General features: G+C 53.0%; 2 protein-coding genes across 2 annotated transcripts; both read right to left on the bottom strand.

The window, feature by feature from the left end:
• Positions 1 to 1,407: 1,407 nt before the first annotated feature.
• Positions 1,408 to 5,089, bottom strand: LOC133352820 (uncharacterized). The gene is made up of 2 exons (XM_061568741.1): positions 3,822 to 5,089; positions 1,408 to 3,681 (listed from the first exon to the last, which is right to left on the bottom strand). Exon 2 carries the CDS (start codon positions 3,185 to 3,187, stop codon positions 2,171 to 2,173), a length of 1,017 nt encoding a protein of 338 aa, XP_061424725.1. The 5' UTR covers positions 3,188 to 3,681; positions 3,822 to 5,089; the 3' UTR covers positions 1,408 to 2,170.
• Positions 5,090 to 5,105: 16 nt separating this feature from the next.
• Positions 5,106 to 8,946, bottom strand: LOC133352819 (cytochrome P450 1B1-like). The gene has a single exon (XM_061568740.1). The coding sequence runs from the start codon at positions 8,685 to 8,687 to the stop codon at positions 6,939 to 6,941; it is 1,749 nt and encodes a 582-aa protein (XP_061424724.1). The 5' UTR covers positions 8,688 to 8,946; the 3' UTR covers positions 5,106 to 6,938.
• Positions 8,947 to 14,036: the final 5,090 nt, after the last annotated feature.

Genomic DNA, 14,036 nt, shown 5'->3' with positions numbered 1-14,036 from the left:
AATAAAACATAAAAAAATTATTCTCACGACGTTTCGGCCACAACGCAAGCAGCCGTCCTCAACGCAAGCAACCTGAGGACGGCTGCTTGCGTTGTGGCCGAAACGTCGTGAGAATAATTTTATTATGTTTTATTTTTTATTATTTTATTACTTCCCTTCTACGTGACTTTACTGAAAGAACCAAGAAGATGAATCCCTGCAGTCACGAAAGCTTCAAATCGAAATTTCAAATGCGATCAGAGTCAAAAGTAAACCGATATGTTTTGGTTAGAATATTTTATTACCTCTAGACGTGTACCCTCTATTGCTTGTTTACGCTCTCAGTTGCCACTGAGTCCAATTTTCGGCAGCCCCAAAGAATATTCCTCACCGGCCCATTTGTTTTATTTGGACCCAGCCCAAATGGGCCAATGAGATTATACGGCAATTTGGGCTCGGCTTGTTTACAAATGTCTGGGCCGATTTTTTTTTGTCCCAGTCCTCCACTGGGTGGGTGCAGGTGCATGCGAGGGCTATTGAGGGTCACATCGCCTAGCCGTAACGCGTTTACCATGCGTTGGCAGAGATTCGTGGTTCGAGCCCCGCGTCCGCCCTGGTTAATACTGCGGGTGCATTAACCATAAACAAATGCGCGTCGTCTGCTTCAAACCGTCGTGGGCACGTAACAGATCACCTGACGTTATTCGATGATAATGAGCAATAATGATTTACATTTGTAAAGTAGCGAATTTCATCCGTAGATCCCACTGATGTCGCCCCGTTTACAGAACCTGCAGGGCACGTGACCTGAACTCGGCGAGGGGGGGGGGGGGTTAAAGGCCGATTTACAGAGTTGAGTTCTCAAGACGGAACTGAAATGCCATTGGAACCTCATTTGCCAGTAAACAATATAATTGGTTTTTTACCCTTCTATCTGACAACTGGCGTCATCTGGTCCAACCCATGTGAGACTAGGCTCTAAGGAAAGCTGTCTCGGGTGTGGACCAATCAACTTCAAGGACAGTGCATACAGAGTTATGTTTTTTGTTTGCATCATGACCGCAGGAACTGAAATGGTTCCAACTATTCAGATTGTGTGCCGGCGTCACGGTCTAATCTTTGTGAAATTTCAAAAGTTTACCCACAAAATGAGTTTGCTCAATCGGGATTCCATACAGCACGGCAGTTATGCCCCCCTCACCTCCTCCAGCCCCACCCCCCACCTCCTTCAGCCCCCCTCCTCCTCCAGCCCCCCCACTCCTCCACCAGGCCCCCCTCCCTCTAGCCCCCCCCCCCCCTCCTACTCTGAAACGACTTAGCAGGCTGTCGGGGAAAGACCACGTGAATACCTAAATGCGATCTCCAATACAGTACGCATATACTGTATGTTGACGTAAGAAATCGATTCACACAGTTACGCACGAGATAATTTGATGATAAAAAATCACGTGTGTTTATTGTCGTTTTTCTTACATGTTTAATAGTGTTTATTACAAAGCGCGCGCACGCCCACACACACACAAAATCACCGCCGGCAAACATTATAAACCGGCAGCTGTACTTTCACATCGTGATAAAGTGCACACCACTTACTCTTTCGTTTAACAACGCGAGGAATTTGTCCCCCAGAATAATAGCAATTATTATCATTAGATTCGAATTACATTTCTCGTAAAGAATATACGTATTGCCTTAGTAGCGGATCAAAGGTTACATGCCGTACATACAATTAAAACACTGATTGGTATTTTTACTGGAATACCTTTGCACATATACGTAGGTAATGAATACTGTCTCCCAATGGATCACTTGGGATAAAAATAATTATTATAATTATTAGAACAATGTTCATAATACGATATCGGTAGTTATTATACGCAGGGATTAACATCATCGGGGTGTGGGACACGCGACAAAACAACACATTTCTGAACCCGGCACACCACATCGAGTATAGCTCTCGCTCGTGACTGCTGATTGCTACTACTGCGACTAACCCTCACGTGCCACGGACAAGAACAAATAGATAGACGGCGAGTGAGCAATGGGTCGCGGGGTTCGACTCGGTGAGAATTAGGAGATAACATGACCCACAGGCGGCATTGCCGGTAAAACAGATCGATGTCTTTATAGACTATAAATACGAATTACGCATGCACATGATGGGTATAGAAAAACATTGGAAGGTTGCTTATACTTGAAGCACATTTAAAAAAATATTTATATAACGGCTGCTGAGCATTGGGGTACGAAGGCTGGAAACTCCATGCGGCCAGCAACAATCAGCACTATGATAGTTTGCAATGATAGGAGTGCGTGGAGAGGCGGTGATGCTGGGAGGGAAGTCCGAAGTGAAACGCTTCCAGGGAAGGAAGCGACAGGGAGATAAGTGTTGTGACCTGCTAGTGTGGTGGGCGGGTGAGTGAGTGGGTGGGTGGGTAAATGAGTGGGTTGGTGAGTGAGTGGGTGGATGAGTAGGTGGGTGGATGAGTGGGTGGGTGGGTGAGTGGATGGGTGAGTGGATGAGTGAGTGGGTGGGTGGATGAGTGGGTTGGTGAGTGAGTGGTGGATTAATAGGTGGGTGGATGAGTGGGTGGGTGGGTGGGTGAGTGGATGGGTGAGTGAGTGGGTGAGTGAGTGGGTGGATGAGTGAGTGAGTGGGTGGATGAGTGAGTGGGTGGATAAGTGGGTGGGGGAGAGGATCAGTGAGTGGATGAGTTGGTGAGTGAGTGGGTGAGTGAATGAGTGAGTCGGTGGATGAGTGGGTGGGTGAGTGGATGAGTGAATGGGTGGGTGGGTTGGTGAGTGAGTGGGTGGGTGGGTGGATGAGTGGGTGGGTGGATGAGTGGGTGGGTGAATGAGTGAATGGATGAGTGAGTGGGTGGAAAAGTGAATGAGTGGGTTGGTGAGTGAGTGGGTGGATGAGTAGGTGGGTGGATGAGTGGGTGGGTGAGTGGATGAGTGGGTGGGTGGGTTGGTGAGTGAGTGGGTGAATGAGTGAATGGGTGGATGAGTGGGTGGTTGAGTGGATGAGTGAATGGGTGGGTGGGTGGGTTGGTGAGTGAGTGGGTGAATGAGTGGATGAGTGAGTGTATTGTTGAGACCTGGCAGTGATGGTGGCTGAACGCACTGTAGATGAGACGACACGAACTTGGTTGAGATCTCGGGCGAAATCAACGCAGGATAAAGGAACGCTTACACGAAACATTACGTCTAAAATTTCGCCGAGATCAGATCACGTGAATATGTAACAATACAAGTAATGTATAATCCCTTCCATCAACACACTGCTGGATGAGGGGCCTACCCCACGCCATATGGCGGTTGTTTTCACCATACTTCGCCACGCTGGTCCGTGAGGGTTCATCAAGGCCAGGTGCATATATGCGGGGACATAGAAGTACAGTACTGCAATTGGTTTTCCTGCACTGCCATCTGCTGACCACAGCAGCCTACAGCTTTGTGTTGTTGGTGGTCGCTCATGTTCACACTATCCAGGCTCAACACCTGCTCAGCTTTCTGAGATTTGTCGAAATCGGTCGCGTGCCGTGGCTCATTGGTCAGTTGAAGGGGGCCTTCATTGTGAAGCTTGTGAAGCTCACCCACCTACTCACCCATCACCTACCTCGCCCACCTGCTGACCTACGTACTCACCCACGTACTCACCTACGAACCCACCTGCTCGCCAACACGCTGACGTACCTACTCACCCATCTACTCATCACCCCACCTACTCACCCATCTACTCCTCACCCCACCTACTCGCCCATCTACTCATCACCCCACCTACTCACCCATCTACTCCTCACCCCACCTACTCACCCATCTACTCCTCGCCCCACCTACTCACCCATCTACTCCTCACCCCACCTACTCACCCATCTACTCCTCACCCCACCTACTCGCCCACCTACCCACTCACCTGACCCCCCCATCACCCAGTATGTAATTGTGCAACTTGAATCCCACGTGACGTGTCACATTAAATCCCACGTGATGTCTGCACGACAGACAGATGATTCCAATTAGATGGCTGTCCTGGGACACCTCTCCCCCCCAAAAAAAAATATCCACACAATATATAATTGTCAGGATATGGTTGAGAATAGCAAAGATGAAGTGGCCGAAACGGGCGAGCGAATGATTCCGTTTTTCGTGCGACCGTTTGCGCAGAGAGGCGATTAATGGCAGATATAGATCGTAAATTGTAAAGTGTTTACAATGAATCGAGCGCGAGCAATCTCTTAAGAGAACAACATCGTCATCAACATCCTCCATTGTCTTATCCACTGCTGGATTAAATCCTTCCTCCCACCCCGGCACCGTATCTCACGGTCTGGTGCCGCTACCATTCGTCTCACTTCTGAGCGTGAACTGCAAATAAATATGTATAGTTGTGTAATCAAATAAGAAACGTGTGTATGCGATTAAACTATTTTGTGTGCGTTGGCGGTGGTGCACAAACACAATTAACAAACCCACGACGATCGTTGGCAACACTGTCGCCTTAAAATAATATGCATATAATTGGCGACGTTTCGGGCATTGATCCTTCAGCTTCTTTACATGGCCCGTTAGCCACCGCAGGAAAAGTCGACGGTTTGTATCTTTTACTGCCACGGTTGACGAGCTTGAGTTGTGTGCGTTTGATATATATAAAAATGCGGGCGTGGGTTATCAACTTGTTTCAAAGGGCACTCAACTCAAATGAGATCGAACGGGAGTGGGGGGGGGGGTCTCGTTTTGTATCTGAGCGGAAACGCGACTATTGGGTCTGATGATCTTCCTAATATGTTAACAATATCTATTCATCAGATTCGATTTTTATTATATTTCATCTATAAATTTTGTTTAGAATAAAATATGTTTTGGCCCAATGTATCTGTGTGTCTCTGTGTGGCTCACTAGGTCCGCAAAAAAAATAAAGTAGCGATTCGTCGAGGCAAATTTGCGATGTGGCTCTGGGTGTATTCGAGTGAGTGTGTGTGTGTGAGTGAGTGTGTGAGTGAGTGTGTGTGAGTGAGTGTGCACGCGTGTGTGAGTGTGTTTGTGTGTGAGTGTGTGTGCTTGTGTGTGAGTGTGTATGAGTGAGTGTGTGTGAGTGTGTGTGAGTGAGAGAGAGTGAGTGTGTGTGAGTGTGTGTGAGTTTGTGTGTGAGTGTGTGAGTGTTTGTGTGTGAGTGTGTGGGTGTGTGTGTGAGTGTGTTTGTGTGTGAGTGTGTGGGGGTGTGTGTGAGTGTGTGTGTGTGAGTGTGTGAGTGAGTGTGACTGTTGGCTCCAGCAGTCTGTTAAGGTTATAGGGGGGAGGATCTTTGTCTTTGTTGTGATCTCTGTGCGAACTCCGCACCCCCCCCTCTCCGTTATCGATGGTGGAGGGGTGATCGATCAACGTAGCTCTGCAGCAAATGATACCAAATAAACATTCGCCAACGACGCGTGAATTAGACCCTTGGTGAGGTCAGCAAATATAAAGTCGGCCCGATTTTTGTTCAGTGACAATACAAACACACACACATATATATAATCACGCGAGTTTGCCCATCCAGACCAATAGTGTTATTATAATAACATGTATAATATTACTACAATTACTATACATTTCTGGACCCAATATCACCTTGAACATATTATCTTGGTTATGTTTTTCTTTGGCTCATATCAGCTCGATTCAACTCGGGTTTGTTATCAGTTTCGATTGCTCATCAGCCGATGGGCTGAATGAAATACGTGTTCCTGGCGTGGCGACACGGAAGGGAGTTTTGGGTCTCTATTTACCACGGCAGCCCTTGGGATTGATTGCTCTGCGTACGCAATTAATGAGAAGCGAGGCCGTAACGAATTGCACCGTCGTCGACACCAATACAATGTCACGATTCGATCAATGTAATCGATTAACGTGGTTTTTTTTTGCAGCTATCATCGCGCGAGATGAACCCAGTAGTGACCGCAGTTCCCACCGTCGGCTGTGCGAACGAATGGAAATAATCGATGAAAAAATTATCGATGGAGGAATCGTGAATGTAATCGTCAAATTGCACCACACATCTCGCAAGTGTGTATATGTGCGTACATGATACGCAGATACACACAAATACATGCAAAGCCCCACCCCCCCTATAGTCTCCATCGTATGTTGGGGCAAGTGCTGTTATCCACCACCCATCAAAGCCGTCACGACGCCCGACCGCCTTTGTCTCCCCAAGTGGCGATGCTCACGTACGCCATGCCAGTTACGTGTACTGGTGTTAAGGCCGTGTCGACCTATACGGACGAGGCCGCAGGACACGTTCAAATATCACTCGCTGCGGCTGTAAATCGAACTTGTCCACAGCGTGTGCGGCGCTGTGCGCGAACCACTGCGTAGCCGCTCCCTCCGCACTCTCAACGAACTCATCATCATCATCAGCATGAGTATGTATCACACAACTCTGGTTTCTCCACTCGCACACGATCTCTCTCCAATCTACGTCGTGTCTTCTTGCAATTGTCCCGTTCATCTCTTCACTCGCTCTAAAATATGATCTCACTCTCTCACCCGGATCGCGCCTCCTGTCAATCCCGTATTCATGATTTTTGTTTTTTAAAATTTATCTTACACTGCCCCCCCCCCCCCGCGCTCTCACTCGCTGTCCCAAAGTGTTCTCTCTCTCTCTGGCTCACTCGCTTGCTCACTCACTCTCTCGCTCACTCTCTCACTCGCTCACTCTCTCGCTCACTCTCTCGCTCACTCACTCGCTCACTCTCTCGCTCACTCTCTCGCTCACTCACTCTCTCGCTCACTCTCTCGTTCACTCACTCACTCACTCACTCGCTCACTCACTCTCTCACTCACTCACTCACCCACCCACTCACTCACTGTCACGCATGCGCGCTCTTACTCTCGCTCACTCTCTGTGCCCCCCACCCAAAACTCTCACTTACATTCTCACTAACACAGTAATATCCTCACTCTCTCTCGCGTCACTCCTCTGCCTCTCCCGGCCGACCCAGCAGCTGTTCGCGCGGCGTGAACGCCACCGAGATATGCTTGGGCTTCAGGGAGAGACCGTACACGCCCTCCAGGCTCACGACGTGCCCGGGGGGCACGGACATGCTCAGCTGGTGGAGCAAGACGCTGCAGAAGAGGAAGAGCTGCATCTTGGCCATCTCGTAGCCGATGCACCTCCTCTTGCCCGACGAGAAGATCATGACCCGGCGCGCGATGTCGCGGTCGAGCGCCGCGCCCGTCTCGTCCAGGAAGCGACTCGGGTCGAAGCGCTCGGGGTCGCGCCAAATTGCCGGGTCGTGGTTGACCGACCACTGGTTCACGAACACAACGGTGCCCTTGGCGATGCGGTAGCCATTGAGCTCAGTGTCCGTCGTGGTGGCGTGCGGGATCGTGAAGGGCACGTAGCTCACGTGACGCATCATCTCGCACACGAACGCGTCGACGCACGCCAACTGCGGCCGGTCGTCCAGGCGTGGCAGCCGTTCGCGTCCCACCACGCGGTCGATGTCCCTCTGCATGTCGGCCTGAAGGTCCGGGTGCTTGGCGCACAGGAGCACGAACCACAACAGCGACGTGGACATGGTGTCCTGGCCGGCCCCGAACACGTCCGTGAGGGTGCTGTCCACGTACTGCGGCCCCAACTTCAGGGGCTCCTCGCGCGCACCGCCTCCAGCGCCACCAGCAGCGCCACCAGCAGCGGCGCCGGCCCCGTCTGCCGCGTCTCCCTCCTCGTCGCTGTCGCCGCCTCCGCCCTCGATGTGCCCGATGAGCGCGTCGATCATGTCGCGCGGGGTCGCCGCGGGGTCGTACGAGTCGCGGTGCTCCTGCACCTTGCGCTGCACGAAGGCGAAGAACTCGTTGTTCATCTGCTCGAAGTCGCGGTAGATGGAGCGCACCGGGTTGGGGAAGCGCATGAGCCACGGCATTACGTCCACCACGCTGCCGGCGCCCACCGTCTTGCTGAAGCGCTCGTTGTTGCTCAGGAGGTCGCGCAACTCGGCGTCGTCGTGCTCGTAGCGCTTGCCGAAGCACACCGCCGAGATGACGTTGGCCACGGCCAACACCGTCGGCTCGCTGGGGTCGACGACGCCGCCTCCCGCCCGGCTCGTCGCCGCCGCGAGCATCGCGCACAGCTCGGCTGCCTCGAGGCGCACGTGGCCCTCGAAGACGCGGCGGGTCGCCGCCGTGCCCGTGAAGAAGGCGCGCAAAGTGGAGTGCGCCAGCCGCCTGTGCATGCGCCACAGCTCGCTGTAGTTGGTGAACGACATGCTGTTGCCGCCCGACACGAGCGCGAAGGAGGGGAAGTCGGGCCGGCCCGCGAACTCGGTGCCGCGCTTGACCAGCGCCTCGCGGATGATCTCCTCGCCCGTGAGCACCACCACGGGCTCGTGGCCCAGGTGGATGCGGAACACGGGCCCGTAGCGCTGCGCCATGGCGGTGAGGGTCAGGTGAGGCATCGGTCCCAGCTGGAGGGAGTTGCCCACGATGGGGAACGCGAAGGGACCCGGAGGGTCGGGAGCGCTGTTCTTTTGCTGCTGCTGCTGCTGCTGCTGCTTCTGCTGATGAGAGCGGCCGTGCTTGCGAGCCTCCAGGGTGACGAGAAGGATGAGCAGAGCGGAGAGCAGGAAGAAGAGCACGGGAGGGTGCGAGATGTCCCACAGCTGGGCCCCGCTGCCCGCCGCTACCACGGGCAGCGCCTCCATGCTCTCGGCTGCGGTCATGGCAAGGCAGAGAGAGAGAGATGTCAGGCAGAGGAGATTCTCTCACTCGCAAACGTCGTGGGCTCGTTCATTCAACGCGCGCCAAGGGGAGGCGCCGTCTCTGCGACCTGATCGCTGGCACGAGTCCGCTCTGCTGCTGGCGATGATTACGATGATTGCTGGCGGTGATGGTTCGCTGATGGTACTTATGCTGCTGCTGCAACTGCTGAAGCTGCTGAAGCTGTTGCCTCTGCTGCTGCTGCTGCGACTTTTAAGTCGCGAGTGGCGTTGATCTGCGGGTGCCGCAGAAACCCACGTGTATTTATCAGCATGACCCCCCCCCTCCTGCATCGACTGCCCCCCCACCACCACCCATCCACTCGTCCCCTCCCTCCTCTCCCACCCCTCGCCACGATTGTGACCGCCACTCGGAAGGAGGCGAGCGAGGGGCGGGGCGGGGGGCGACTGCTGCCTCTGAAATTTTGCGAGGACGACCCAGCCCCCTCCTCCTGTGTTCTCTCCCCATCCTCCACACCTCCTACAGCCCCCACCCTCAGCCCCGCCACCCCCCACCCCCCAACCCCATTACCATCCCCTCCGCGTTCCAGGGCTGGGGGCACAGGGCTACGTGCAGAATCAGAGCCAGGGGAGATGGGGGGGGGGCTCCGTGTGTGTGTGTAGCGGTTAGCGCTACGCTGCACTACGAACCTGGCGACCCGGGTTCCACACATAAACACACACACACACAAACACACACACAAACACGCACACAAACACGCACACACACATAAACACACACACAAACACACACACAAACACACACGCACAAACACACACGCACAAACACACGCACACACACACAAACACACACACAAACACACACACAAACACGCACACACACACATAAACACACACACAAACACACACAAACACACACGCACAAACACACACGCACAAACACACACGCACACACAAACACACAAACACACACACACAAACACACACACACAAACACACACGCACAAACACACACGCACACACACACAAACACACACAAACACACACAAACACACACACACAAACACACACAAACACACACACACAAACACACACAAACACACACACACAAACACACACACACAAACACACACAAACACACACACAAACACACACACGCACGCGCGCCCTATGCGAGTCGCAGCGCGTGCACATCCCACGACCCGCGGGAACGAATCCCCCCGGAAAGTTGCTAGGGGGTCTCTTCCCCCTCCACCAAGGCCTCGAAATCTGATGACAAATTTCCCTCCCTCCCTCCCAACCACCCCCTCCAACTGCTTCAGCTTAGCACTTCACGAATTCGGAATTCCCCCCCCCCAACCTCTCCCCCCCCCTCTCCTCCACCATCCATATTTCCATGTTCGTATACACCTCGCTCGCTTCAAGAAACGATAACGACCACTTGAATGGCGCCGAGGCTTTCGAGACCAAATATCATCCACAAATTGGCACGTTCTGTTTACGTGGCAAACCTTACTAATTTTTCTGTGTCGGGTGGTGGCGGGTTTAACGACACATTTATATTCACGCCTTTGGGCCCTGCTGAGTAAAAACAAAGTCATCGTTCGGTTGTCCTTCCCCCGGCACTTCCGATTGGCACGGTTGGCTACGTACGATGCGAAAGAAGTTCGACCCTAATGCATCGTCATCATTATCACACCCCGACTTCTCGGCTCGACCAATCGTGTACACTGCTGGGACACCTCGCATAGCAGCGGAGTCGGGGTGTCAGTGGGTCTCTGTGTGTGTCTGTATCTGCGTCTGTGCGTGCTTGTGTAAGTGTACGTGTGTGTGGGGAGCTGTGGTGTAGCGGTTAGCGCGCTGTGCTACGAACCTGGCGACCCGAGTTCGATTCCCGCTCACTGCCAACACGGTCCTGGGCCTTGCCTAGGTCGACTCAGCCTCAAATGTGTACCCGGTGCGGTGTGTAAACATCGTCACCAGGGAGACAAAGGCTGCCGGCGTGGAGCTGATCACCCCTCGTGTGCCGTGCCGGCCTTCATAGGTGCTCGCTAACATCACTTGCCCCAACAGTCTGTGAAGGCTATACGGGGATCTTTGTCTCTGTAGTGTTCAGAAGTGAGTGTGTATGCCTTCACATGCGCTTGCTAGCAGCACTTGCCCCAACAGTCTGTGAAGGCTCTACGAGATATCTTTGTCTTTGTCGTGTTCAGAAGTGAGTGTGTCTATGCCTTCACATGTGCTTGCTAACAGCACTTGCCCCAACAGTCTGTGAAGGCTATACGGGGTATCTTTGTCTTTGTCGTGTTCACAAGTGAATGTGTGTATACCTTCATATGTGCTTGCCAACAGCACTTGCCCCAACAGTCTGTGAAGGCTATACGGGGAATTTTTGTCTTTGTGGTGTTCAGAAGTGAGTGTGTGTGTGCCTTCACATGTGCTTGCCAACAGCACTTGCCCCAACAGTCTGTGAAGGCTATACGGGGTAGCTTTGTCTTTGTCGTGTTCAGAAGTGACTGTGTGTATACCTTCACATGTGCTTGCCAACAGCACTTGCCCCAACAGTCTGTGAAGGCTATACGGGGTAGCTTTGTCTTTGTCGTGTTCAGAAGTGACTGTGTGTATACCTTCACATGTGCTTGCCAACAGCACTTGCCCCAACAGTCTGTGAAGGCTCTACGGGGTAGCTTTGTCTTTGTCGTGTTCACAAGTGAGTGGGTGTATACCTTCACATGTGCTTGCCAACAGCACTTGCCCCAACAGTCTGTGAAGGCTCTACGGGGTAGCTTTGTCTTTGTCGTGTTCACAAGTGAGTGTGTGTGTGCGTGTGTGCGTGGTTGCGTGCGATTGTGCGCTAGGATGGCGACGGATGTTTTTGGTGTGTGTGTGTGCGAGCGTGCGCCTGTGCGTGCGAGGTAGGTAAATAGTTCGCGTGAGTTCAGGGCTGTGACCCACCCACCCACTCACCCTTCCACCCACCCTCCCACCCACCCTCCCACCACCACGCCGTCGTCTCGCTGTTATCTCGCTCTGTAATCTCGCTCTCGTCCTGGCACGGCCACGCGCTTGGTGATTGTGCGCGCGCGCGAGCGCGAGCGTGGTCGGGGTGTCCTGCGCGCGCGCGCGCATCTTGCGGGACATTCTGGCGTTGCGAGTTCGATTCCAGGCCCAGGGGATAATCTGATTAATAATGGTAAATCGGGAATTGGCTTCCTTTAGGTCGACTTAGCATCTGAAAGCGTACCCGCTGCAGTGTGTAAACAACAATAAAATATCAGCACTCGGGAGAGACAAAGGCGGCCGGGTGTGTTAGTTGCTCCATTCCTTTTGTAGACCGTTCCGGCCTTAATAGGAACTCGCGAACAGCACTTTCCCCAACAATCTGTTATAATCAAGATTTTTATATTTAATGGAGGAGGGGGGGGGGGGGGGGAAGTTGTGATGTAGTGGTTAGCGCACTGCACCGCGTGCTTAGTTCGACGTTCCGGGCACAGCCAACATCAGCGGCGAGGCTGGATCCCTGACCATCCTCCCTCGACGGCGCCTTAATAGGATCGCTGCCGCCGTGTGCGCGCGTGCATTTGATGGGAGGTTAAGGGTCACCTTGTGCACAAAGCCCCGCGGGCTCCCGACGCCTCTAATCGAGATGGGGGACGCATTTTTACAGAGGGCTCAGCTTCGCCATGAGAACCATACACAAATGCAAATATCCCCCGGCGTTTTCCGTACCACGCTTTGGGGGCAAGTGCTGTTAGCGAGCAACTCTCTGACACGGCACACGAGGAGGTGGGGTGGCCGCTTTTATCTCCCCTCGTGGCGATGCTTACACACTTCTCATTTGAGGCCGAGTCGACCTAGGGGAGGAGGCCCAGGACCGGTTTAGATAATCGTCACTGGTGTTGGCCGTGAGCGCGCTAACCGCCGTGCCACCGCTCCCCTTCACCATGAAAACCAACTCAGCCCTGAACACACACCACCCACAAACACCATACACACACCAACACACACTACACACCCCACACACACACCACACACACCACACACACACACACCACACACACCACACACACACTGCACACACACCTACGCACACCACACACACACCACACCACACACACACCTACACACACCACACACACACCTACAGACACCACACACACGACACACACACCACACACCCCACACACACACCACACACACACACAGCACACACACACCACACACACCCCTCACAGACCACACACACACACCTATACACACCACACACACCACACACACACTGCACACACACCTACGCACACCACACACACACCACACCACACACACCACACACACACTGAACACACACCTACGCACACCACACACACACACCACACACACACCACACACACCATACACCACACGGTGCTGTGTGAGTGTAAATTGCCTGCCCCAGTTGGCAGTCGTTGTTGCAGCTTCATCGTTCACGGCGTGTCAAGGTAAAGGTGCAGCCCTGCAATTGCCTCCTAACGCGACACTCGAGCGAGCTTCGAGATCGAAAGCTTCTAGAGAGGATTTTGGCCAACCCATCCACGCATGGGAACATCCACACTTCAGAATCAGAATTTGTATTCAGACTGGAGGAATCCTATGAGCTATAAAGCGCTTTTATTTTCCCACAGATGTCCAGTCGGGTGCGGGGTAAGAACTTTCCAACCAACAACCTGTACAAAAAACACGATCGGAGTGGCAGATTGCTATAAAGGTTACCAAATCGCCCAAACGCACAACAAAAATAAAACTAAACCATCACCCATCCTGCCAGACAAAGCCCACCGCGGTATTAACTTTCTTTGTCAAAAGCCACCTGGCCACAAAGGATAGTTGAACAAAGTGGCCCACCATTTGGACATTTATAGCACTTCTACTCCCATGTGGACAGAACCGGGGTGTGGTGGTAAGGGGTGGCCGTGGTGGGGGGGGGGGGGGGGGTTAAAAAGTGCCCGTATTTTAAACTACCGCGCCAGAAGAACGCGCTGGTGACCTCTCGCTTGCAAGTTGCAGAGTTCAAACGACGACACCACGGCGGCGTCGACTCTGGTTTTTCACACACGGCCCGGATGATGGCCTCTCACCACGCCTTGTCGTTCATTGGGGGATTTTGTTTAACCATACTTCACCACGCTGGTCAGTGCGAATTGGTGAAGGGCGAGGCGTGGTTGCGGTGGGGGTGGAACCGGTGCAGATATCAACTCGCGTCACCGTGAATCGATCCCGCGCGGTATGGATGATTGACAAGTTCAGTGCGATAATTCTAGATTTGAAGCTTTCGTGACTGCAATGATTCATATTCTTAGGTTTTTTTTGGTAAAG

This window comes from Lethenteron reissneri, chromosome 41, assembly GCF_015708825.2.
Source record: "Lethenteron reissneri isolate LAM-NWPU_2019-01 chromosome 41, ASM1570882v1, whole genome shotgun sequence".
NCBI lineage: Eukaryota > Metazoa > Chordata > Hyperoartia > Petromyzontiformes > Petromyzontidae > Lethenteron > Lethenteron reissneri.
Note: the sequence above shows the minus strand (reverse complement) of the source record. Positions and strands in the feature narration are given on the sequence as shown.

Coding starts and splice junctions, on each gene's coding strand:
- LOC133352820 (XM_061568741.1), bottom strand. CDS start 3,187: ATGTTTCGTGTAAGCGTTCCTTTATCCTGCGTTGATTTCGCCCGAGAT.
- LOC133352819 (XM_061568740.1), bottom strand. CDS start 8,687: ATGACCGCAGCCGAGAGCATGGAGGCGCTGCCCGTGGTAGCGGCGGGC.